Here is a 22256-nt window from a genome sequence, read left to right on the forward strand (position 1 = left end):
GTGCTTATAAATAGACTAGTGACTAAAGAATGAATCCTGGGAAAGATCAATATTTCTGAGATAAATGTAAAAAAAGAGCAGCCAACATGGAAGACCACGCTGGAAAGGTCAGGAAGGTAGGAAGAGAAGCAGAACAATGATGTGTGATGTGAGTGAAGTGACTAGACTGAGGGTCAGCATTTTCAAAATTATGTTAGAAATTCAAGGCAATGATTTTAAATTCCCATTTGGATCTGACATTCTGGTGGTTATGAATCTTTTCCAGAGTGGTTTCGGGGTGAATAAGAATTGACAAAGTGGAGAATCTATGTGTAAGCTGCTCTTTTGAGAGACACCATTGAGAAATGAAAATATATAAAGAATAGCTAGAGTAGGACACAAGGTCAAGGGAGAATTATTTGTGAAGATAATGATTTCATAATAAACTTTCAAATAGCATTAACGTAAAAAGAGTAGAGAGGAATAGTTTAAAATTATAGGATTGAAAAAGTATATATCTTCAATATACAGCATAGATAGGATTTGTAGCACAAGTGTGTATAAGGATATGCTTTGAACAATAGAAGTAGTCATCCTCTGGAAATAATGAGGATGGGTACAGGTGATCTGAAACTGAAGTGATGTGGAGGTTATATGGAATGATTGGCAAGAGAGGTGTCAAGTTTCTGAATTGTTACTGAGGAGAATAAAGGAAAATTATTATCACAGTTGTTGAGAACTTGGTACTTGGCTCAAATTAAAGAATATGAATTTGTAGTAATGTCAAGAAAATCTTTTTAAATTCTGTTCTAACCCTATTTTTTAAATTTAAGATAGGTTTAAAATCTAGAATCAGTGAGAAATAAAGACAAAGATTTTAAAGTTCTATGCTGGAAATTGAAATCTATGTTATTTTACTATTTACCATTTCTAACTATTTGGATTGTTCATTAGCATGCAGGTTAGTTTTATGTTATTATAGTTCAAATGCTTCCCTCAGCACCTGATTTACTGTAAATGACAGAGAAGTATTTGGACAATAGACTACGCAAAGGTAATTGGCACCACCACTCCTCAGTAAAAGGATAATTTGTATTATAAAGAAAAATTTTATCTATGTTTTGTGTCACAAACATAGTATCTTTTTGATTTTTGTCTAGATCATTTTTATCTTCAATTTCTGTTGTTTACTTTTATGACAAAGATGACATCAAACATTCTAAGTCTTTGTTAGCTCAGGTAAGAGGTAACTTTTTACAGATTTATTACTTTGGATTATCTTTAAAAATGTAAATATTCTGGGGCAGCCCAGGTGGCTCAGCAGTTTAGTGCTGCCTTCAGCCCAGGGCGTGATCCTGCAGACCCAGGATCGTGTCCCATGTCAGGCTCCCTTCTCCCTCTGCCTGTGTCTCTGCCTCTCTTTCTGTGTCTCTCATGAATAAACAAATAAATAAAATCTTTAAAAAATGTAAATATTCTGAAATTTTCTAGAATATTATTTTACACATTCACTGAAATTGAATGACCTGGACTAGTTTTTATTTCTACCTGACAAAAATTCATTGGGTAATTGCCCATACATGTTAAAGTACAAGATAGATAAAGTAATAAATACAAACAACACAACAGGCATATCCATTTTAAAAATAAGTTATCTTTTCTTGTGTATTTTTTTCAGATGGATTGCAGTTATCATGGATATGTTGCAGGTTTTCCAAATTCTCTTGTGTCACTCAACACTTGTTCAGGACTCAGGTTGTAGCCTATTTAAAGATATCCCATTAGCTGGCATTAGATCCTGCTAGTCCTGTTGATCCTTCACTTATCTTTTCTAGTTCTATATCCACCTTTGTTATCTCAGTTAACTAAGGAATGAAACAGAAGTGCTGGTAAAATAGAATTGGTTACCTCAGGAGCATTTGTCCTTGATGAAAGGTTACTTGTTGATTCTAACAGGATCTGCTTCTTGAGGCTTTGAGCAGTCTTGAGTGTAAGGGGGTGTTGGTTGGTCTCTCTGTATTTCTTTAAGTTTTCTAGGTTTTTTAATGTTTTTATTGATTTCTTAATTTTCTAGAATGGTTGACAATTGCAGAATGCCTAGATCTGACAGATATTTTGTCTCTGCTTTTGGTCATTTTTAGGCAGGTAAAACCATCAGCTAAGTCCACACAAAAAAATGACTTCTGGTATTAAGTGTTGGAAGACTGGGAGCTCAAAAAGAAGAAAAAAACCTAAGACTAAGGAAGAGAGTGCTTATAGATGTGACAAGCTTGTTGAGAAAACCTATGCCTTAGGATGGGGTCCTTCCTGTTTAATCACACAGATCCATGGCACTAACATGCTTTCTTTAAGATAATAAAAATATTTCTCTTAGAATATTTGTAATATAAAACAATATGTATCCTTTGGTATTACTGGTCCAGTTCTGAGTTTAACACCTCAATGAATAAAGTAGAGAAACCAAGGTGACTTTAAATGTAAAAATATTCTTTTTGACCAAAATTTCTCATTAGAATATCATAGTTTTAGTAGAATAATTTCAGACTTGTTTTGATTATTTTAATACTCAGGGGAACATTGCAGCTTAAAAACATCTCATATGGAATTGAACCAATGGAGGCCATATCAGGATTTGTGCACATGATTTATGAAGAAAAACTTGGTAACACTAATATACCTCTCTTAGGAGAAAACAGGAGTTACAGCTATGACAGTGTATATTATTATAACAAAGAAAGGTCACAAGTAAGTGTTGACTTTTTAATTTTAACTTATTCCCTATAATTTTGTGAAATGAAAAATACTTTCAGAGCAAAATTCGATGACTTGCAGATCTTAAGATTATTTTACTTTTTCATGAAGGCCTTCCATGACTTTTAAAATGGATAAAAAATGAAATTCTTCATTAAGTTTGTTATTAAAGTTTAGTAAGACTTAGGTAATTAATCTTGGAAATGTGAATATAGGATTCAAGAAACTAAAAAAATTAATGTTCACATGTGGACCTTTGGATAGGTAATGTAAATTACCCCTTTTCCTCAATTAGGCTGATAAATTAGTTGAAAATATCACGTGATCTAGATTTCTAAGTTAAGTTTTGTTTCAGGAGAGTTCAGAAATGAATACTATTAGTGTGGCCTACATGAGGTACCTGTAAAACAAAGTGACAAATTCTTCTTCCATAAAGGCCTGTAAACTGCTATAACGTCATAAATAACATTCCAGACTCTAGTGAACTGCCATTGATTGTAAACTTCAGTAATATTTTTCTAAAATTTATTGTTTGCCAGAAGTAGTTTCCTAATAATTGGTAGCAGAAAATCTGCCTATATGGAAGACTACTGTGAAAATTATCACAAGGCAAGAAAGAAAAGATTTATGTTGTAAAGTTAGTATTTCCAATTGCAGCTATTGCTAAAATCAACAAATATCTGGATTCTTGTATAGCTTGAGATCTTATTGAACATTCTATTAACCACAGACACTTTTTGGAATAGAATTTTCTGAATAGTACTTGGAATTTTGTAGATTGAAGCAGCTTTGTTATGTAATTAGTAGCACCATGTCTTTCAGTTTCCCTCTGAATATAATTTCAAATAGAAGGTAAATTTTTGGAAATTCCTCAGGACTCATGTTGTGTGTTTTTCAGAGAACTGAATTTTTCAAGTTATACCCTCAAAATCTTGAAATGTATATTATTGTGGATAAAAATCTGGTAGGTCCTTTTTATTATTTTAAAATGATTTTAAGCTTTGTCTTTAGCTTGATTTCAATAATGTAATAAAATTTTTAAAACTATTTTTTGATAAATGTTTATTTTGCTTTTGCAACTAATAACTTTTTAAAAATTGTGCATAAGCCAAGTTTGTTAATTCATTTATTTTATGTACAGAATCTCTAATTGCTTTTGTTAAGTAAAGCATTTTTCATTTTTTAAAGCTTGTCAGTCATTTTTTTTTTCAAAAGAACTACATCCTCAGTGAAACTCTCAACCCTCACATACAATAATATTTAACTGCTTTGGTTTAATTGAAAGAATAGTCTACAAAACAAATATGCTACTTCTAAGAGAGGGGAGAAAACAAGTTATCTCTTTTGTTCTCAGTTCTAGGTAAATGAAATAACAGAAAAAAAATGAAAAAAAAATTTCATATTGAGGATTCATGATTATACTTTTGACCTTGTATAGGTTAAGGTATTTAGTTTGTATAACATAGGTAGTTAGGAGGTTCTAAGTTATGAGGCTACATTTATTCCAGGTTGGTAAGGTCCAAGGACACCTGTTGGAGACAAAGAATATTTCTCTCTGTAGAAATGCAACTTCAAGCAGGATTCCCGCAGGTTATTATCAGCCATATGTGAGCTCAAAATTTATAAGAAAATTAGGTACCATAAACAAGGGTTAGCAAAACAAGAAATAATAGATTTAGATACAGAAAACCTTCAGATATTAAAATTTTAAAGACAGAAGTTACAAAAACATTTCATTCCATGAGGGAGTCTGTTGATTCTAGAATAGGTGGATATGAAGCTGGAAAGCTGAGCTAAATATTGGCAGAGTTTACAGAAATTGAAGTAGAAGTAGAAAAGCAGAATTAAGAATAATCCACAAAAAGAAGTCAATAAAGGGAAAGAAAACCATTATAAACATTTGTTTCATAAATGTGGGACACATTTAAAAGCTAAGGTTAAGATAAATTTCAACGCAAACATGTAAGTAATTATATTAAGTGTAGAGAAACTAAGTATTGTAGTTAAAAACCAACGATAAAGATTAATTGGAAGCAAAGACAAAGATTATCATACAAGACACATGTATGCACACATTCTGCCTAAAACTGACATATCTAAAATATGGTACATAATGAAAGTAAAAGATTGTAAAGATATATCATAAAAACAAAAATTCTAAAAAACTTGTTTAACTAGATTAATATCTGACAAAGTAGACTTCAAAATCAGCATAAGTTATCTATTACTACATAGAAAATCACTTCAAAATTTAGATGCTTAAACCAATAACCATTTATTTATTTGGTTGGGAACCCAGAGACCTTTTGGATCTATCAATCTCAAATCCTTTTAACTAATCTGGTACCTTTTATTGATACAGTTATCTTATAACCTGTGGTCTTTCTTTTCTTTTAATAGGATTATTTTTTTAGCCATTTTTTTTCCTCACAGAGAAAATAATTCATTAAGATTTAAAGGCAGATAGGGATACACTTAAGAAATATCAACTACTTCATTTAAACACAATTTATATTGCTGTGTGGTTGCCAGTGTCAGGTATGAGGACTGTTTATGGCCTTGGCGCAGATCAGTGAGGAGCTTGCTAAGGAAGCTTCCCTGGTGCTCTTTCTTGAAACAGTCCACCAGTGTGGAATTACCCATTTCTCTAATTGTTTTCTAATGAATAAGTACAGAGTTTATTATGTTTCATAGTAAACTAGATTTAGCAGTTGTAAGTACATAGTTTGGAGTCAGATCTAGCATTGAATCCTAGTTTTCTTTATTCTTTTATTGTAATAAAAAGCATGTAACATTAAATTTACCATACTAACCATTTTTAAACGTATAGTTCAGTAGTGTTAAGTATACTCACATTGTTTAACAAATCTCTGAACCTTTTCATCCTGAAACACTATCCCCAGCCCCTACCCTGCTCTCCCTCTTCCATCCTGAGCAAACACCTTTCTATTTTCTATTTCTATGATTTTGACTTCAAACACTCCATGATTTATATGAGTGGAATCATAGAGTATTTGAAGTTTTGTGACTGGCTTATTTTGCTTTGCATAATGTCCTCAGGTTTAATTCATGTCGTAGCATGTGACAGAATTATCTTCCTTTTTAAGGCTGTGAATATCTCATTGCATGTTATATACCACATTTTCTTTACCCAGTCTTCTGTAATGTACGTTTGGGTTTCTTTTACCTTCAGACTAGTGTGAAAAATGCTGCAAGGAACATAAATATCTAAATACCTCTTTGAGATCTTGCTCTGAATTTTTTGGGTGTATACCCAGAAGCTAGATTGTTAGAAGATATGTTAATTCTATGTTTAATTTTTTTGAGTAACTGCCATACTTTTTCCATTATTAATATTTCTATTATTAAATAATTCTAAAATTGTTTTTTGTTGTTGAGTTATAGGATTTTTTTATATTCTAGATACTAACTTATCAGATATGTGGTTTGCAAATGTTTTCTTCTATTCTGTAGGTTAACTTTTCCTTCTGTTGATTGTTTCCTTTGATGCATAAAAGTTAAATTTAATGTAATCCCATTTGTTTATTTTTACTTTTGTTGTCTGTGTTTTTGGTGTCATATCCAAAAAATGATTGCCAAATCCAATGTCCTGAAGGTTTTCTTCTATGCTTTTTTCTAGGAGTTTTATCACTTTAGGTCTTACATTTTATTTATGCCTTTAATCAATTTTGAGTTTAGTTTTGTATATGATTTAAAGGACCAAATTCACTCTTTTGGATGTAGAGATAGTTTTTCTAATGCTATTTGTTGAAGACACTTTCCATTTTCCACTGTGTATATTGGCACCTGTGTTGAAAATCATTTGGCCATATATACCCAGGGCTTTATTTCTGGATACTCTTTTCGATTTCATTCATCCATATATCTGTCTTTATGCCAGTACCTCATAGTTTTGATTACTGCTGCTTTGTAGTATGTCTTGAAATCAGGAAGTGAGATTTTTCTTTTAGGCTATTTTTAAAATCAGGAAGTAAGATTCTTCTTTTAGGCTATTTTTTCTATTTTTGCAAAATATGCCATTGGGATTTTGATAAGGATTGCAGTGCATCTGTAGATAGCTTCTTTGGGTAGTTTGGGCATTTTAACACAATGAAGTCTTCCAGTTCACGAGCATGAGACGTCTTTCCTTTTGTCTGCATGTTCTTTGATTTCCTTTAACCAATGCCTTTAGTTTTCATTGTGAAAGTCTTTCACCTCATAAGTTAAGTATATTCTTAAGAATTTTATCCATTTTGATGCTACAGAAAAAGGGAGCATTTTCTTAATTCCTTTTTGTGATTGGTCATGTTAGTGTATAGAGACAACTGATTTTTAATGTTGATTTTATATCCTGTAACTGCTGAAATTGTTTCCTAACTCCAACATTTTTTTTTGGTGGAATCTGTAGGATTTTCTACATATAAAATCATATTAATGAACAGACTTCTTTATTTCTCTTTTGAATGTCTTTTTTTTTCTTTTTCTTTTCTAAATCCTATAGTTAGGACATCTGATACTATGTTGAATAGAGTGGGAGGGTAGGCATGGTCGCCTTTTTCCTGTTCTTAGAAAAAAATTTGTCAGTCTTTACTATTAAGTGTGATAATAGCTGTAATGATATATGGCTTTTATTATGTTGAGGTACTTCTATTACTAGTGTGTTAGATGTTTTTGTGATGAAATAGTGCTGAATTTTGTCACTTTTTTGACATCAAATGATCAAGTGGTTTTTTTGTCTTTTGTTTTATTAATATGTGGTATTACATTGATTTTTTAATATGTTAAATCAATCTTATGTTTCAGGTATAAATCCCACTTTGTCATTATGTATGATCCTTTTAATGAACTATTGTCGAATTCATTTTACTAGCATTTTATTAATGATTTTTGCATTAATATTCACCAAGGATAATTGACTTCTATTTTTCTTGTAGTGTCTTTACCTGGCTTTGCTGGTATCAGGATAATGCTGACCTCATAGAATGAGTTTGGAAATGTTTTTCTCTTCTACAATTCTTAGAAAGAGCTGGGGGGGGGCGGTTAGTGTTAGTTTTTATTTAAATGTTTGGTAGAATTCTCTAGTGAATTTTTTTAAAAAAGATTTTATTTATTTATTCATGAGAGACACACAGAGAGAGGCAGAGACATAGGCAGAGGGAGAAGCAGGCTCCTCGCAGGGAGGCCTTTGCAGACTCAATCCTAGAACCCTGGGATCACGACCTGAGCCAAAGGCAGACACTCAATCACTGAGCCACCCAGGTGCCCCTCTCCAGTGAATACATTTGGTACTGAGCTTTTCTTTATTGAGAGGTTTTTGATTACGGATCCAATATCCCTACTCTTTATTTGTCTGGTCATATTTTTTTTATTTCTTTGTGATTCAGTCTTGATATGAATTTGGTCTTGGTAGGAATTTATCTTTTTCTTATAGGCTATCCAATTTGTTGGCATATAATTATTCTTAGTAGTCTTATAATCCTTTTTATTTCTATGACATCAGTTGTAATGTCCGCTCTTCATTTCTGTTTTATTTATCTGTGCTTTTTTAAAATTATTAATCTAGCTAAGAGTTTGTCAAGTTATTGATCTTTTCAAAAAACCAACTCCTGTTTTCATTAATTTTAAAAATTGTTTTTTCTATTCTTTCATTTTTCTCTCTTTTATTCTTTATTATTTCCTTCCTTCTGTTAACTTTTAGTTTCATATCTTCCTCAACTTACCATGGTGTTATGGGCTGATAAACCTATTATAAGTTGGAAATAAAAGTAAAAAATGCACCTAATACAACTAATCTACCAAACATCATTACCTAGCCTAGACTACCTTAAACATGTCAGAACACTTCCATTAGCCTACAGTGAGCAAAATCATAAAGTGTCTAATATCTTATGTAATATATTGAATATTGTACTGAAAGTGTAAAACAGAATGATTGTATAGGTAAAATTTTCTCCCAGGAAAAGATCCACATTCAAAGTATGGTTTCTACTGAATGTGCATCACTCTTGTATCGTTGTAAAGTAGAAAAATTGTTAATCAATCTGTCACAAGTTGGCAATCCTCTGTAGTTTGTTTTTATGTTTTGGAGTTCCTTGAGGTAAAAAGTTAGGTTGTTAATTTGAGAACTTTGTTATTTTTTTATAAATTTATTTTTTATTGGTGTTCAATTTGTCAACATATAGAATAACACCCAGTGCTCATCCCGTCAAGTGCCCACCTCAGGGCCCGTCACCCAGTCACCTCCACCCCTTGCCCACCTCCCCTTCCACCACCCCTAGTTCATTTTCCAGAGTTAGGAGTCATTCATGTTCTGTCTCCCTTTCTGATATTTCCCACTTATTTTTTCTCCCTTTCCCTTTATTCCCTTTCACTACTTTTTATATTCCCCAAATGAATGAGACCATATAATGTTTGTCCTTCTCTGATTGACTTATTTCACTCAGCATAATACCCTCTTGCTTCGATGTGGATGGAACTGGAGGGTATTATGCTGAGTGAAATAAGTCAATCGGAGGAGAACTTTGTTATTTTTTTAATGTAAGCACTTTCTCTATAAGCATCCATATTAGTACTGTTTTCACTGTATCCCATTATTTTGGAATGTTGTATTTTGCTTTCATTTACCTCCAGATATTTTCTCAGTCCCTTGTGACTTCTTCTTTAACCCATTGGTTATTTATTATTATTATTTTTAACCCATTGGTTATTTAAGAGTGAGTTAACTTCCACGTATTTATGGATTTTCCTGTTTTCCTTCTATTTCTAGTTTCATTTTATTGTGGTCAGAGAAGATACTTGGTATCGTACCAGTCTTCTTAAATTTGTTAAGACTGTTTTATGGCCTAACATGTATTTATACTGCAGATTGTTCCATGTGTCCTTTAGAAGAATGTATATGCTGCTGTTGAGCATTCTGTATATGTCTGTCAATTGGTTTATAGTATATTTAAATCTTCTGTTTCCTTATTGATTTAAGTCTGGTTGTTCTAGCTATAACTTGATCATGGCAAATGAATTTTAATGTGCTGCTGAATAGCTGAATTTGCTAGTATTTTAGTGACAATTTTCCATCAATACTCAACAGGAATGTTGATGTGTACTTTTCTTATAGGGCCCTTTTTTGGCTTTGCTATCAGGGTAATGCAGGCTTCATAAAATGAATTTGAGATTGTTCCAACATCTTTGATTTTGTTTTTGGCAGAGTTTGAGAAGAATTGGTGTTAATTCTTCTATTTGGTAAAATTCACCAGTGAGGTAATCTAGTCCTGAGCTGCTCTTCACTGGGACATTTTTTAAAATTATTGATTCAATCTCCTTTTAGTTATTGCTCTATTCAGATATTTTATTTCTTCCTGATTAAGTATTTGTGGGTTGTATTTTTTTAATTGAAGTATAGTTGATATATAATGCTATATTAGTTTTAGGGGTATAATATAGAGATTGGACAATTATATACATAATGCATGCTCACCATGGTAAGTGTAGTTACCATCTGCCACTATACAAAGTTATTATAATATTATTGACTAAGGTCTCTATGCTGTGCTTTCCATCCCCATGGCTTTTTTATTTTATAATGAGAATTTTATATCTCTTAATCCCCTTCACATGTTTTGCCCATATACTTGACCCTCCTCCTTTCTGGCAACCACCAATTTTGTTCTCTGTATCTGTGAGTCTGGTTCTGTTTTTTGTTTGTTTGGGTTTTTTAATTTTTTTTTTTTTGATTCCTCATATGAATGAAATCATGCAGTATTTGAAGTACTTGAAGTCTGGAATTGTAATGCATCAGCTTTCCTTTTCTTTTTCAAGATTGCTTTGGCTATTCAGGGTCTTTTGTGGTTCCCTAAAATTTTGGGATTGTTTGTTCCAGCTCTGTGAAAAATGCTGTTGGTATTCTGATAGGGATTGCATTAAATGTATAGATTGCTTTGGGTAGTAGAGGCATTTAAACAATATTTGTTCTTCCAATCCATGAACATGGAATGTTTTTCCATTCTTTGTGTCCTCTTTAATTTTTTTTTCATAAGTGTTGTATAGTTTTCTCAGCATAGATCATTTCCCTCTTTGATTAGGTTTATTCCTAAGTATCTTATGCTTTTTTGGTGAAGTTGTAAATGGGATAAATTCTTTGATTTCTCTTTCTGCTGCTTCATTATTGGTGTATAGAAATGAAACAGATTTCTGTACATTGATTTTGTGTCCTGGGACTTTAGTGAATTTGCATATCAGTTCTAATAATTTTTTGGTGGAATCTTTTGGGTTTTCTACATAAAGTATTATGTTGTCTGCGAACAGTGAAAGTTTGACTTCTTTCTTGCCAATTTGGATGCATTTCTTTTTATTGTCTGATCCCCGAGGCTAGAACTTCCAGTATTGTATTAAATAACAGTGGCGAATGTGGACATCACTGTCTTATTCTTGACCACAGAGGAAAAACTCTCAGTTTTTTGCCATTGAGGATATTTGCTGTGGGGTTTTTGTAGATGGCCTTTATGATGTTGAAGTATGTTCATTATACCACTACTTTGTGGATGTTTTCATCAAGAATGGATGTTGTACTTTGTCAAATGTTTTTCTGCATCTATTGAGAGGATCATATGGTTCTTATCCTTTCTTTTACTAATTTGGTGTATCACATTAGTTTGTGAATATTGAACCAGCCCTGCAGTCCAGGAATAAATTGCACTTGACTGTGGTTAACGTATTTTTTTTAATGTACTGTTGGACTTGATTTGCTAGTATTTTGCTGAGAATTTTTGCATCCATGTTCATTAGGGACATTGGCCTGCAATTCTCTCCTTCAGTGGAGTCTTTGTCTGGTTTAGAATCAGGGTAATGCTGACCTCATAGAATGAACTTGGAAGTTTTCCTTCCACATCTGTTATTTGGAATAGTTTGGGAAGAATAGGTATTAACTCATGTTTATACGGTTTTTAGAATTCCTCTGTCAAGCCTTCTGGTCCTGGACTTTTTGTTTATTGGGAGATTTTTCACTACTAATTTGATTTCTTTGCAAATTATCAGCCTGTTTGAGTTTTCTGATTCTTTAGGTTCAGTTTTGGAGTTTCTGTGTTTCTAGGAATTTATCCATTTCTTTACAATTGCCTAATTTGTTGGCATATAGTTTTTCATAATGTTCTCTTATAATTGTTTGTATTTCTGTGGTATTGGTTGTGATTTCTCCTCTCTCATTCATGATTTTATTTATTTGCATCCTCTCTCTCTCTCTCTCTCTCTCTCTGTCTTTTGATAAGTCTAGCTAGGGGTTTATCAATTTTAATTTTTAATAATTTTAATAATTTTTTTTCAAAGAACCAGTTTCTGGTTTCATTGATGTGTTCTACTCTTTTTTTGTTTGTTTCTTTTTTACTCTAAGCTTTAATATTTCCTTTCTTCTGCAGGCTTTAGTCTTCATTTTTTTGTTCTTTTTCTAGCTCCTTTAAGTGTAAGAATAGATTATGTATTTGAGATTTTTCTTGATTTTTTAGGTAGGCTTGAATTGCTATATACTTCCCTCTTTGGTCTGCCTTTGCTGCCTTCCAAAGGTTTTGGACCATTGCGCTTTCATTTTCCTTTGTTTCCATATATATTTAAAATTTCTTCTTTAATTTCCTGGCTAATTCATTTATTTTTTAGTAGGATGTCCTTTAATGTCAATGTATTTGTGATCTTTCTGAACTTTTTCTTATGGTTAACTTCAAATTTCAGAGCATTGTGGTCTGAAAATATGCATGGGATCATCTCTATTTTTTGACCTCCTGAGGGCTGATTTATGTCCTAGTATGCTATCTACTCTGGAGAATGTACCATGTACACGGTAAAGAATGTATATTCTGTTGTTTTAGGATGAAATGTTCTGAATATATGCGTTAAGTCCATCTGGTCCATTGTGTCATTCAAAACCTTTGTTTCCTTGTAGATTTTCAGCTTTGATAATCCGACCATTGCTGTAAGTGGGGTGTCAAAGTCCCCTACTATTATTGTGTTATTATCAATGAATTCCTTTATGTTTGTTATTATTTTATAGATATGGGTGCTCCTAAGTTAGAGGCATAAATATTTACAATTGTTAGATCTTCTTTTGGATAGAACTCTTTATTATGATGTTGTGGGCACTTCTTCATCTCTTTTCATAGTCATTGGTTTAAAATCTAGAGTGTCTTATATAAGACACTTATATAAGACATCATGAAACTATGATGGTTGTTCTCCTATTGTCTTACTTTACTTAGCATAATACCCTCCAGTTCCATCCATGTCGAAGTAAATGGTGGGTATTCATCCTTTCTGATAGCGGAGTGATATTCCACTGTATATAGAGAACACATCTTTATCCATTCATCTGTTGAAGGACACCATGGCTCCTTCCACAGTTTGGCTTTTTTGGACATTGCTGCTATAAACATTGGGGTGCAGGTGTCCCGTCATTTCACTACATCTGTATCTTTGGGGTAAATACCAACTAGTACAATTGATAGGTCATAGGGTAGCTCTGTTTTAACTTTTTGAGGAACCACCACACTGCTTTCCAGAGTGGCTGTACCAGTTTGCATTCCAACCAGCAGTACAAGAGGGTTCCCCCTTCTCCACATCCTCTCCAACTTCTGTTGTTTCCTGTCTTGTTAATTTTCGCCATTCTCACTGGTGTGAAGTGTATCTCATTGTGGTTTTGATTTGTATTTCCCTGAAGGCAAGTGATGCAGAGCATTTTCTCAGGTGCTTGTTGGCCAAGTGTATGTCTTCTTTGCTGAAATGTCTGCTCATGTCTTTTGCCCATTTCATGATTGGATTTTTTGTTTCTTGGGTGTTGAGTTTAATAAGTTCTCTATAGATCTTGAATACTAGCACTTTATATGATATGTCATTTGCAAATATCTTCTCCCATTCTGTAGGTTGTCTTTTAGTTTTGTTGAGTGTTTCTTTTGCTGTGCAGAAGCTTCTTATTCTGATTAAGCCCTAGTAGTTCATTTCTGGCTTGTTTCCTTTCCCATCACAGATGTATCTTGGCAAGAAGTTACTGTGGCCAAGTTCAAAAAGGTTGTTGCCTGTGTTCTTCTCTAGGATTTTGATGGATTCTTGTCTCACATAATTTATATCTTTCATCCATTTTGAGTTTATCTTTGTGTATTATGTAAGAGAATGGTCTAGTTTCATTCTTCTACATGTGGCTGTCCAATTTTCCCAACACCAGTTACTGAAGAGACTTTCTTTTTTTCCAGTGGATTTTCTTTCCTGCTTTGCCAAATATTAGTTGACCAAAGAGTTGAGTGCCCATTTCTGGGTTCTCTGTTCTGTTCCATTGGTCTAAGTGTCCATTTATGTGCCAGTGCCATATATCTTGACAATCACAGTTTTGTAATACAGCTTGAAGTCAGGCATTGTGATACCCCTGGCATTGGTTTTCTTTTTCAATATTCCCTGGCTATTCAGGGTCTTTTCTGATTTCATTCAAGTCTTAAGATTATTTGTTCCAACTCTGTGAAGAAAGTCCATGGTATTTTTTTTTAAGATTTTATTTATTTATTCATGAGACACAGAGAGAAAGAGAAAGGTAGAGACACAGGCAGAGGGAGAAGCAGTCTCCATTCAGGGAGCCCGATGTGGGAGTCGATCCCAGCACTCCAGATTCACTTCCTGGGATGAAGGCAGCGCTAAACGGCTGAGCCACCCAGGCTGCCCAGTCCATGGTATTTTGATAGGGATTGCATTTAATGTGTAAATTACCCTGGGTAGCATAGACATTTTCAAAGCATACCCTATTGTAGCATAGATATTTATTCTTCCAATTGTGAGCATGGAATGTTATTCCATCTCTTTGTGTCTTCCTCAATTTCTTTCAGAAGTGTTCTGTAGTTTTTAGGGTATGGATCCTTTACCTCTTTGGTAAGGTTTCTTCCCAGGTATCTTATGGTTTTGGGTGCAATTGTAAATGGGATTTATCCCTTAATTTCTCTTTCTTCAGTCCACTGTTAGTGTATAGTAGTGCCACTGATTTCTGTGCATTGTTTTTGTACCTGCCACATTGCTGAATTGCTGTATGAGTTCTAGCAATCTTAGGGTTGAATCTTTTGGATTTTCTATATGCAGTGTCATGTCATCTGTGAAGAGGGAGAGTTTGACTTCTTTGCCAATTTGAATGCCTTTTATTTCTTTTTGTTGTCTGATTGCTGAGGCTAGGACTTCTGGGTCTTGAGAGGTTTTGATGACTGCCTCAATTTTCTCGCTAGTTATTGGCCTGTTCAGGTTTTCTATTTCTTCTTGTTCAAGTTTTGGTAATTTGTGGTTTTCCATAAATGCATCCCTTTCTTCTAGATTGCCTAATTTGTTGGCATATAGCTGTTTATAATACATCTTTAAAATTGTTTGTATTTCCTTGGTATTGGTTGTGATCTCTTTCATTCGTGCTTTTATTAATTTGAGTCTTTTTTTTCTTTTCTTTTTAATAAGACTGGCTAGGGGCTTATCTATCCTACTAATTCTTTCAAGGAACCAGCTCCTGGTTTTATTAATCTATTCCAAAGTTCTTCTAGTCTCTATTTCATTGAGTTTTGCTCAAATCTTTGTTATCTCTCTTCTTCTGTTTGGTGTAGGTTTTACTTCCTGTTCCAGTTCCTTTAGGTGTGACGTTAGCTTGTGTATTTGATTTTTTTCCATTTTTTTGAGGAAGGCTTGTATTGTGATGTATTTCCCTCTTAGAACCAGTTTTGCTGTGTCCCAGAGATTTTGAATGCTTCTATCTTAATTTTCATTAGTTTCTGTGAATCTTTTAATTTTTCTCTAATTTCCTAGTTGACCATTCATCTTTTAGTAGGATGCTCTTTAACTTCCATGTGTTTGAGTTTCTTCCAAATTTCTTCTTGTGATTGAATTCTAGTTTCAAAGCATTTTTGTCTGAAATTATGCAAGGGATTTCCCCAATCTTTTGCTATCGGTTGAGACCTGATTTGTGACCTAGTATGTGGTCTATTCTGGAAAAAGTTCTATGTGCACTTAAGAAGATTTTTGTATTCACTTGTGTTTGCATGGAAGGTTCTGTGTATATCTGTGAAATCTATTTGGTCCAGTGTATCATTTAAGGCTTTGTTTCTTTGGTAATGTTCTGCTTAGAAGATCTGTCATTTATTGAAAGTGCCATGTTGAAGTCTCCCACTATTAGTGTATTGTTATATAAGTATCTCTTTACTTTGGTTATTAATTGATTGATATACTTGGTGGCTCCCACATTAGAGGAATAAATATTCATGATTGTTAGGTCTTCTTGTTGGATAGACCCCTTAAGTATGATATAGTGTCCCTTTTCATCTCTTACCATAGTCTTTGGTGTAAACTTTAATTTTTCTGATATGAGGTTTGTTACTCCAGCTTTCTTTTGAGGACCATTTTAATGGTAAATGGTTCTCCACCCCTTCATTTTCAGGCCGGAGGTGTCCTTAGGTCTAAAATGAGTCTCTTGTAGACAGGATATAGATGGGTATTGTCTTTTTATCCAGTCCAATACCCTGCATCTTTTGATGGGATCATTTAGTCCATTCACGTTCAGAGTAATTATTGAAAGATATGAATTTAGTGTCATCGTAATACCTATTCAATAGTTCTTGTTTTTGTAGATTATTTCTTTGGGCATCCCCTTTCTTTTACAGAGTCCCCCTTAATATTTCTTGCGGAGCTGGTTTGGTGATCACATATTCTTTCAGTTTCTACCTATCTTGAAGCTCTTTATCTCTCCATTCTGATTGAGAGCCTTGCTGGATAAAGTATTCTTGGCTGCATGTTCTTCTCATTTAGTACCCTGACCCTGAATATATCCTGCTAGCCCTTTCTGGCCTGCCAGGTCTCAGTGGAGAGCTGTTAATCTAATATTTCTCCCCATATAATTTAAGAATGTATTTTCTTGCACTGCTTTAAGAATTTTCTCTTTATCTTTGAAATTTGTAAGTTTCACTATTAAGTGTCAAGGTGTCAAACGATTTTTATTGATATTTTTATGGGTCCTCTCTATCTGTTGGATCTGAATGCCTGTTTCTTTCCCCATATTTGGGAAGTTCTCAGCTATGATGCTCAAATAAATTTTGTGGTCCTCTCTCTCTCTCTCTCTCAGCCTCTTCTGGAATCCCAATTAGACATATATTCTTCCTTTTCAAGTCAATTATTTTCCTAAGACTTTCTTCATGGGCTCTTGTTTTTCTCGTTTTTCCTCAGTTTCCTTTCCTTACCAACTTGTCTTCTGTGCTACTCACTCTCTCTTCCACCTCATTAACCCTAGCAGTTAGAACATCCAGCTTGGATTGTATCTCATTTAATCTATTTTTAATTTTGGCCTGATTAAATCTTAGTTCTGCAGTAACGAAATCTCTAAAGTCCTTTATGCTTTTTTTCCTGAGCCACCATTAGTTTTACAATTGTACTTTTGGATTGATTTTCTGACGTCATATTTAAATCCAAATTCTGCAACTGCTGCAGAGAGAACCGTTTCTGATTCTTTGTCTTGTGGTGAGTTCTTCTTTCTTGTCATTTTGTCCAGTGCAGAGTGGCTGTATGAGTGGCCTGAGACAATAATATCAATCACAACCTAAATAAAATACACCCTAGATGATTCTAAGAGGTCAGAGACCAGAAAATAAAAGAAAAAGAAAACAGTGCAAAATAAAGCAGAAGGACCACTAATGTAAAAAAACAAATTTTAAAACAAAGTAGTGAAAATAAATAGCTGGTAAAATATTGTTAAGTTGGGAAAGAGAAAAAATATTGGAAATTTTTAGTCTGATATAAAAATGATTTGTAATGGAAAAAGAAAAAGAAAAAGAGGGGGAAAGGGACCCTCTAGTTCTATATGCTATTTCTCTCAGTCCTAGAGCTTTCCAATGCTTCTTGGTCAGTAAATTTGCTCTTCCCTTGTTCTTTCAGCAGTTCTCCTAGGGTAGGAGCCTTCTGTGCTGATTCTCAGGTGTCTGTGCCTGGGTGGAGATGCCTGCCCTTTTCCACATACTGGGAGTGAGATGTTGATCCCGTGAGACCTTTGTTTTCTAGAAGCCCCACCTCCTCCAGGCACAAGGTGAAACAAAGAGGAAAAACAACAATGGTGGGGCCAGATTTCCAGCTTTGAAGTTGAGCTCCCCGTGAGTAACTAACTGTAGTCTCCCAGTCTGCACTGGCCTAGATCCTCCTGGGGTGCTGGTGCACTGATCTGCACAGCTTGGGGGCACCCAGTGGCAGGAGAGTCCTTGCTGTTCTGTGCCCTCCCTGCTTCCCCCTGTCCCAGGGGGCACAAAGGATCACCTGCTTTTTCCACTTGGGCACCCTGGGATCTAGGCCCTGTGTCACTGGACCTGTGCTCCCAGGGAGCTCCTCTCCTGAAGGGAATGTGGCACACCCACCTCCATCTGGAGCCATGCTCTAGGCTAAAGGGAGCTCTGGAGCCGCTGATCTAACTGACTGGGTTCTCACAAATGCCCTGGAGGACTGTGGTGCTCCAGCCCTTTATTGATATTGGAAGTCATTTTGTGGTGAGCTTTCCCCCAGGTGCTCCTCCTCTTATAGTGACTCCAGGAATCTTGAGGCTTCACTGCCTCTCCTGCGATTCTGCCTCATTTCCCTGCTAAGCTCGCCTCTGTCAGGGAAAACTCAGGGCGGATCTTTTAAAGTTCCCGCTTTTCCAGGGCTGGACTTTCTGCCTGGAGGCTCCTCTTTAGCCCAGCTATTTGCTGTTCCCCTCCCCCACTTTATTCTTTTTTATTTTATTTTCCCACTTTCCTACCTTGTTAGAGGTGAAAATTTCTATGTAGCATTCCAGTTGCTCTCTCTTTAAATCTCAGGTTGAATTCACAGGTATTCAGGATGTTTTAAAAGTTATCTAGGTAAGTTTGTGGGGCCAGGTGAGTTGAGGAGCCCTACTCTTCTGCCATCTTGCCCCTCCCACAGATATTGTTTCTTTTTTATTGTTCCCATAAGTCCTGTAGACTTTCCTCACTTTTTCATTCTTTGTTTTTTCGATCCTCTGGATAATTTAAAATTCCCTATTTTGGGGATCATGAATCTTTCTTCTGCATGGTAAAGTCTGCTCTTGGAGTTCTCTATTGAACTCTTCAGTTAAGTTGTTGTATTTTTCAGGTTCAAGATGTCATTTTTTAAAATGATTTCTATTTGTTGAATTCCTCATTTTGTTTATGCATTGTTTTCCTAATTTTATTTGCATGTTCTTGTGGTTCACTAAGCTTCTTTAAGGCAATTACTTCAAATTCTCTGACAGTTTGTAGATCTCTATATCATTGTGATGAGTTATTGGAGCTCTATTAGTTTCCTTTGGTGGTACCTTGTTTTTCCAAATTTTCATGATCTTGATTCCTTATGTCAGTATCACCATTGAATAGGTGATTTTTTTCCTCCTAGATTTTATAGGTTGCTTTAGTAGAGATAGTCATTCACCATTTGCCTTAAATTGAGCCCTGGGTATGTCAGCTGGTAGCATCCTTGGGCAAGTGTTATTCACTATCAATGCATATTTTTGGGTGAGACTACTGACTGAGCTTTGAAGTTGAGGGTAGGTGCTGCTGGCTGAGAACCATTGTATAGGAATACTGACTTAGTTCCTTGCCCAAGTGAAGCTGTAGGATAGGCTCTGCAGTTGCCTGGATTCTCTAATCAGAATTCCTAGGCTTCAGGACTGTATATATACTCAGTATTGGGCAGGGTTATGTATTAGGTTATTGTCCTGGTATGGCAGCAGAATGAGCCTCATGGCTTCTACAGCTCATGTTTGTGGACCCAAGTCAGGCAGCTCTATGCATTGAATTCCTGGTCAGATGAGGCTACTAGTTCTGCTCTACAGGTGTGGAAGGCAAAGATCTGTTCATTACTAGTACTACTGTAGGCAGAGCTGTAGGGTGGGCTATGTAGCACCCTGTGTTCTGTTATGTTCCTGGTTTGATGGACGAAGGCTATATTCAGCAGTGAGCTGGGATATGAATTAGTTTCCAGGCATTGCAGTGTCCTCAATACAGAACACGACTGTGGTTGTCTCTTGTTTCAGAATCATATTAGGCAGAACTATGCACCAAATTCCTTGGCCTGGACAGGCCACCAACCTAGCTTTACCTAGGTGGTCGAAATCTACTCTAATTGGAGTTGCAAGATGGGATACACAGAATCCTGGAGCTCCAATTATGTTTCCTTCTCAGATGGGCTTGAGACTGTATTCACCTTTGGGGATGGCTGTAAATTAGTTTCATGCCTGGTATCAGCTGCAGAACAGGCCCTTACCTAGAAAGCGCCTTCTTTATGGATCTAATCAGACAGAATTGCAACCTCAACTCCCTGGCCAGTGAGGACCATCATCCTGGTTCTGTAGATGCAGAGACACTTGCCAGGCTTTCTGTTCAAGTGTTTCTAATTGGGCCTGTTGGGTGGGCTACCAGGATTTCAGGGAGCTCTGGTTAGGTTTCTTTGTTGGCAGGGTTAGATGGAAGCTGTATTCAGCAATGGAAAGGGCCACAGATTAGCTTCACTCTCTGGCAATATTATGTTACAATATTATTGAGCTAATGTTGTTTCTTCCTTATGATAATGCTGTAGTGGGCAAACAGGTGAAAATCCTTATTCTTAGGGAGTACATGTGGAAGTCTTTTCAAGTCAATATCAAATAGTCCAGAAAAGTGAACAATGTATGCCCAGATCTACCTCTATAAACAGATATAAGATATATATATATATATATGGAAATTTATCTAACATTTATACTAGATTCATCTAATTGAAGGATATAAGGATAGTCTTTGAATTTTAAATTTTATGTATACTGATTTTTTTCATAATAAAAAGTAAGTTGTACTTATCAAAATTAATGACTTCTGAATGTAATTGTATGTAAATTATACCTCAATAAATTGATATAAAAATTTTGGAGCAGAGTAACAAGAAATAGGTATTTCAAAAAAATATTTACACAGACTTTATCACTAAGTAAAAAAGAAAGAGAAATATACTGCTGCTTCTAATCACTTGGCAGGGTGTGGGGTTGTTTCATTTACTTAATCATATCCATCAAATTCATACTAAGAGATAGTAAGAATTTTGAAAACAATAGTTGAATACTGCAAAGTCCTATAAATTTTTTATTGTTACCTTATAAGAGGTTTTGTGTAAGTGGTCTGGTGGATAAAAATGGAGAAACTTGTTTTACAATGTTTAAACATATCTGAATATACAATCTCACATGTATAACTTTAAAATCAGCCCCCAAATATTCATATATAACCTAACAAAAGTCAAAAGGAAATACCATGAAGACATGAATAAGAAAACAAAATTATAGATCAGCTCCATTGATTAAAATGTGAGTAGGTTAACTATCTCTTTAAAGTGCAAAGATTCTCAGCTTACATGATATATGTGAGACAACTTAAACAAAATGGCATTGTTAAGAATAAAATTTTTTTTAAAAGACCAAAAATATACCGGGATTGTCAATTAAAAAGATGATCAAGGTGGTATTACTAACAGGTAAATTCAGGATACAAAGCCTAAAGTAGAAGAATGAAGATATTTAGGTTGAAAAGCACAATTCAAATTACAGATGCATTTCTAATAGTGAACTCTTAGTTGACAAGTGAGTTATGAATAAACTAAAAAACAAAACCTCTGGAAATATATCAAAACCCAAAACTATAGTGGAGTGCATTAAGGCATTTTTCTTAGCCTTTAAGATATGGAAAAAACAGGGGATCCCTGGGTGGCGCAGCGGTTTGGCGCCTGCCTTTGGCCCAGGGCGCGATCCTGGAGACCCGGGATCGAATCCCACATCGGGTTCCCGGTGCATGGAGCCTGCTTCTCCCTCTGCCTCTCTCTCTCTCTCTGTGACTATCATAAAAAAAAAAAAAAAGATATGGAAAAAACATGTTAACAGAGATCAAATTATTTATTAGCCAGCTTCACTAAACATTTATTTACCTTTGTACCTTCTGAATAGATGTCACATATATTCAAATTCCTAAAGATGTCTGTAGGAAATACATATATCAGTAGTCATTTCTAGGTCACAAGGAAAACACCAATAATTTTGTTAAAGTAAAAATCAATATGCCAAAACTCTATCATAATATACTAAAACAAGAATTAAAAGAGATAAAGAAAAATAATACAGTGAAAAAATTTTAAATACTATCATGAGTAACTTTTTCAGAGTGGAAACAAAACTATAATTATAAGTTATTTAGAAATTAATGAATTTCATACAATATTTTAAAAATTTGGAGCATAAGGATTAATTATAGCAGGCTAGGTTGTACTATGATAAAAAATCTTTTTTTAAATGTATTTATTACCTTTATTTTTAATTTAACTTGGTTGAAAATGTATATAATTTAGTAATAGCTGTTTAAAAATTGGGTTGAAAATTTAAAAATCAGCTGTAGTGAACCAGTATAAGCCTGCTATAGCATACTACTGGATTACTATAATGTCTCCTTTTTCATTCCTGATTTTGGTAATTAATGTGGTCCTTTTCTTTTTCTTTGCATGTTTTTAAATTT

The 22256-nt window shown here is 34.5% G+C and overlaps 1 protein-coding gene across 1 annotated transcript in view; it reads left to right on the forward strand.

Annotated features, from left to right (window-relative positions):
* LOC129516126 (disintegrin and metalloproteinase domain-containing protein 5-like) overlaps nucleotides 1-22256 on the forward strand; it is a 130279-nt gene that overhangs the window by 7388 nt on the left and 100635 nt on the right. The window contains exons 4-7 of the mRNA XM_055335463.1: nucleotides 1140-1218; nucleotides 1658-1734; nucleotides 2550-2724; nucleotides 3629-3694. Of these exons, the coding sequence (XP_055191438.1) occupies nucleotides 1140-1218; nucleotides 1658-1734; nucleotides 2550-2724; nucleotides 3629-3694 (397 nt within the window). The remainder of the gene's footprint in view (nucleotides 1-1139; nucleotides 1219-1657; nucleotides 1735-2549; nucleotides 2725-3628; nucleotides 3695-22256) is intronic.

This window comes from Nyctereutes procyonoides, unplaced genomic scaffold (assembly GCF_905146905.1).
Source record: "Nyctereutes procyonoides isolate TBG_1078 unplaced genomic scaffold, NYPRO_anot_genome, whole genome shotgun sequence".
NCBI lineage: Eukaryota > Metazoa > Chordata > Mammalia > Carnivora > Canidae > Nyctereutes > Nyctereutes procyonoides.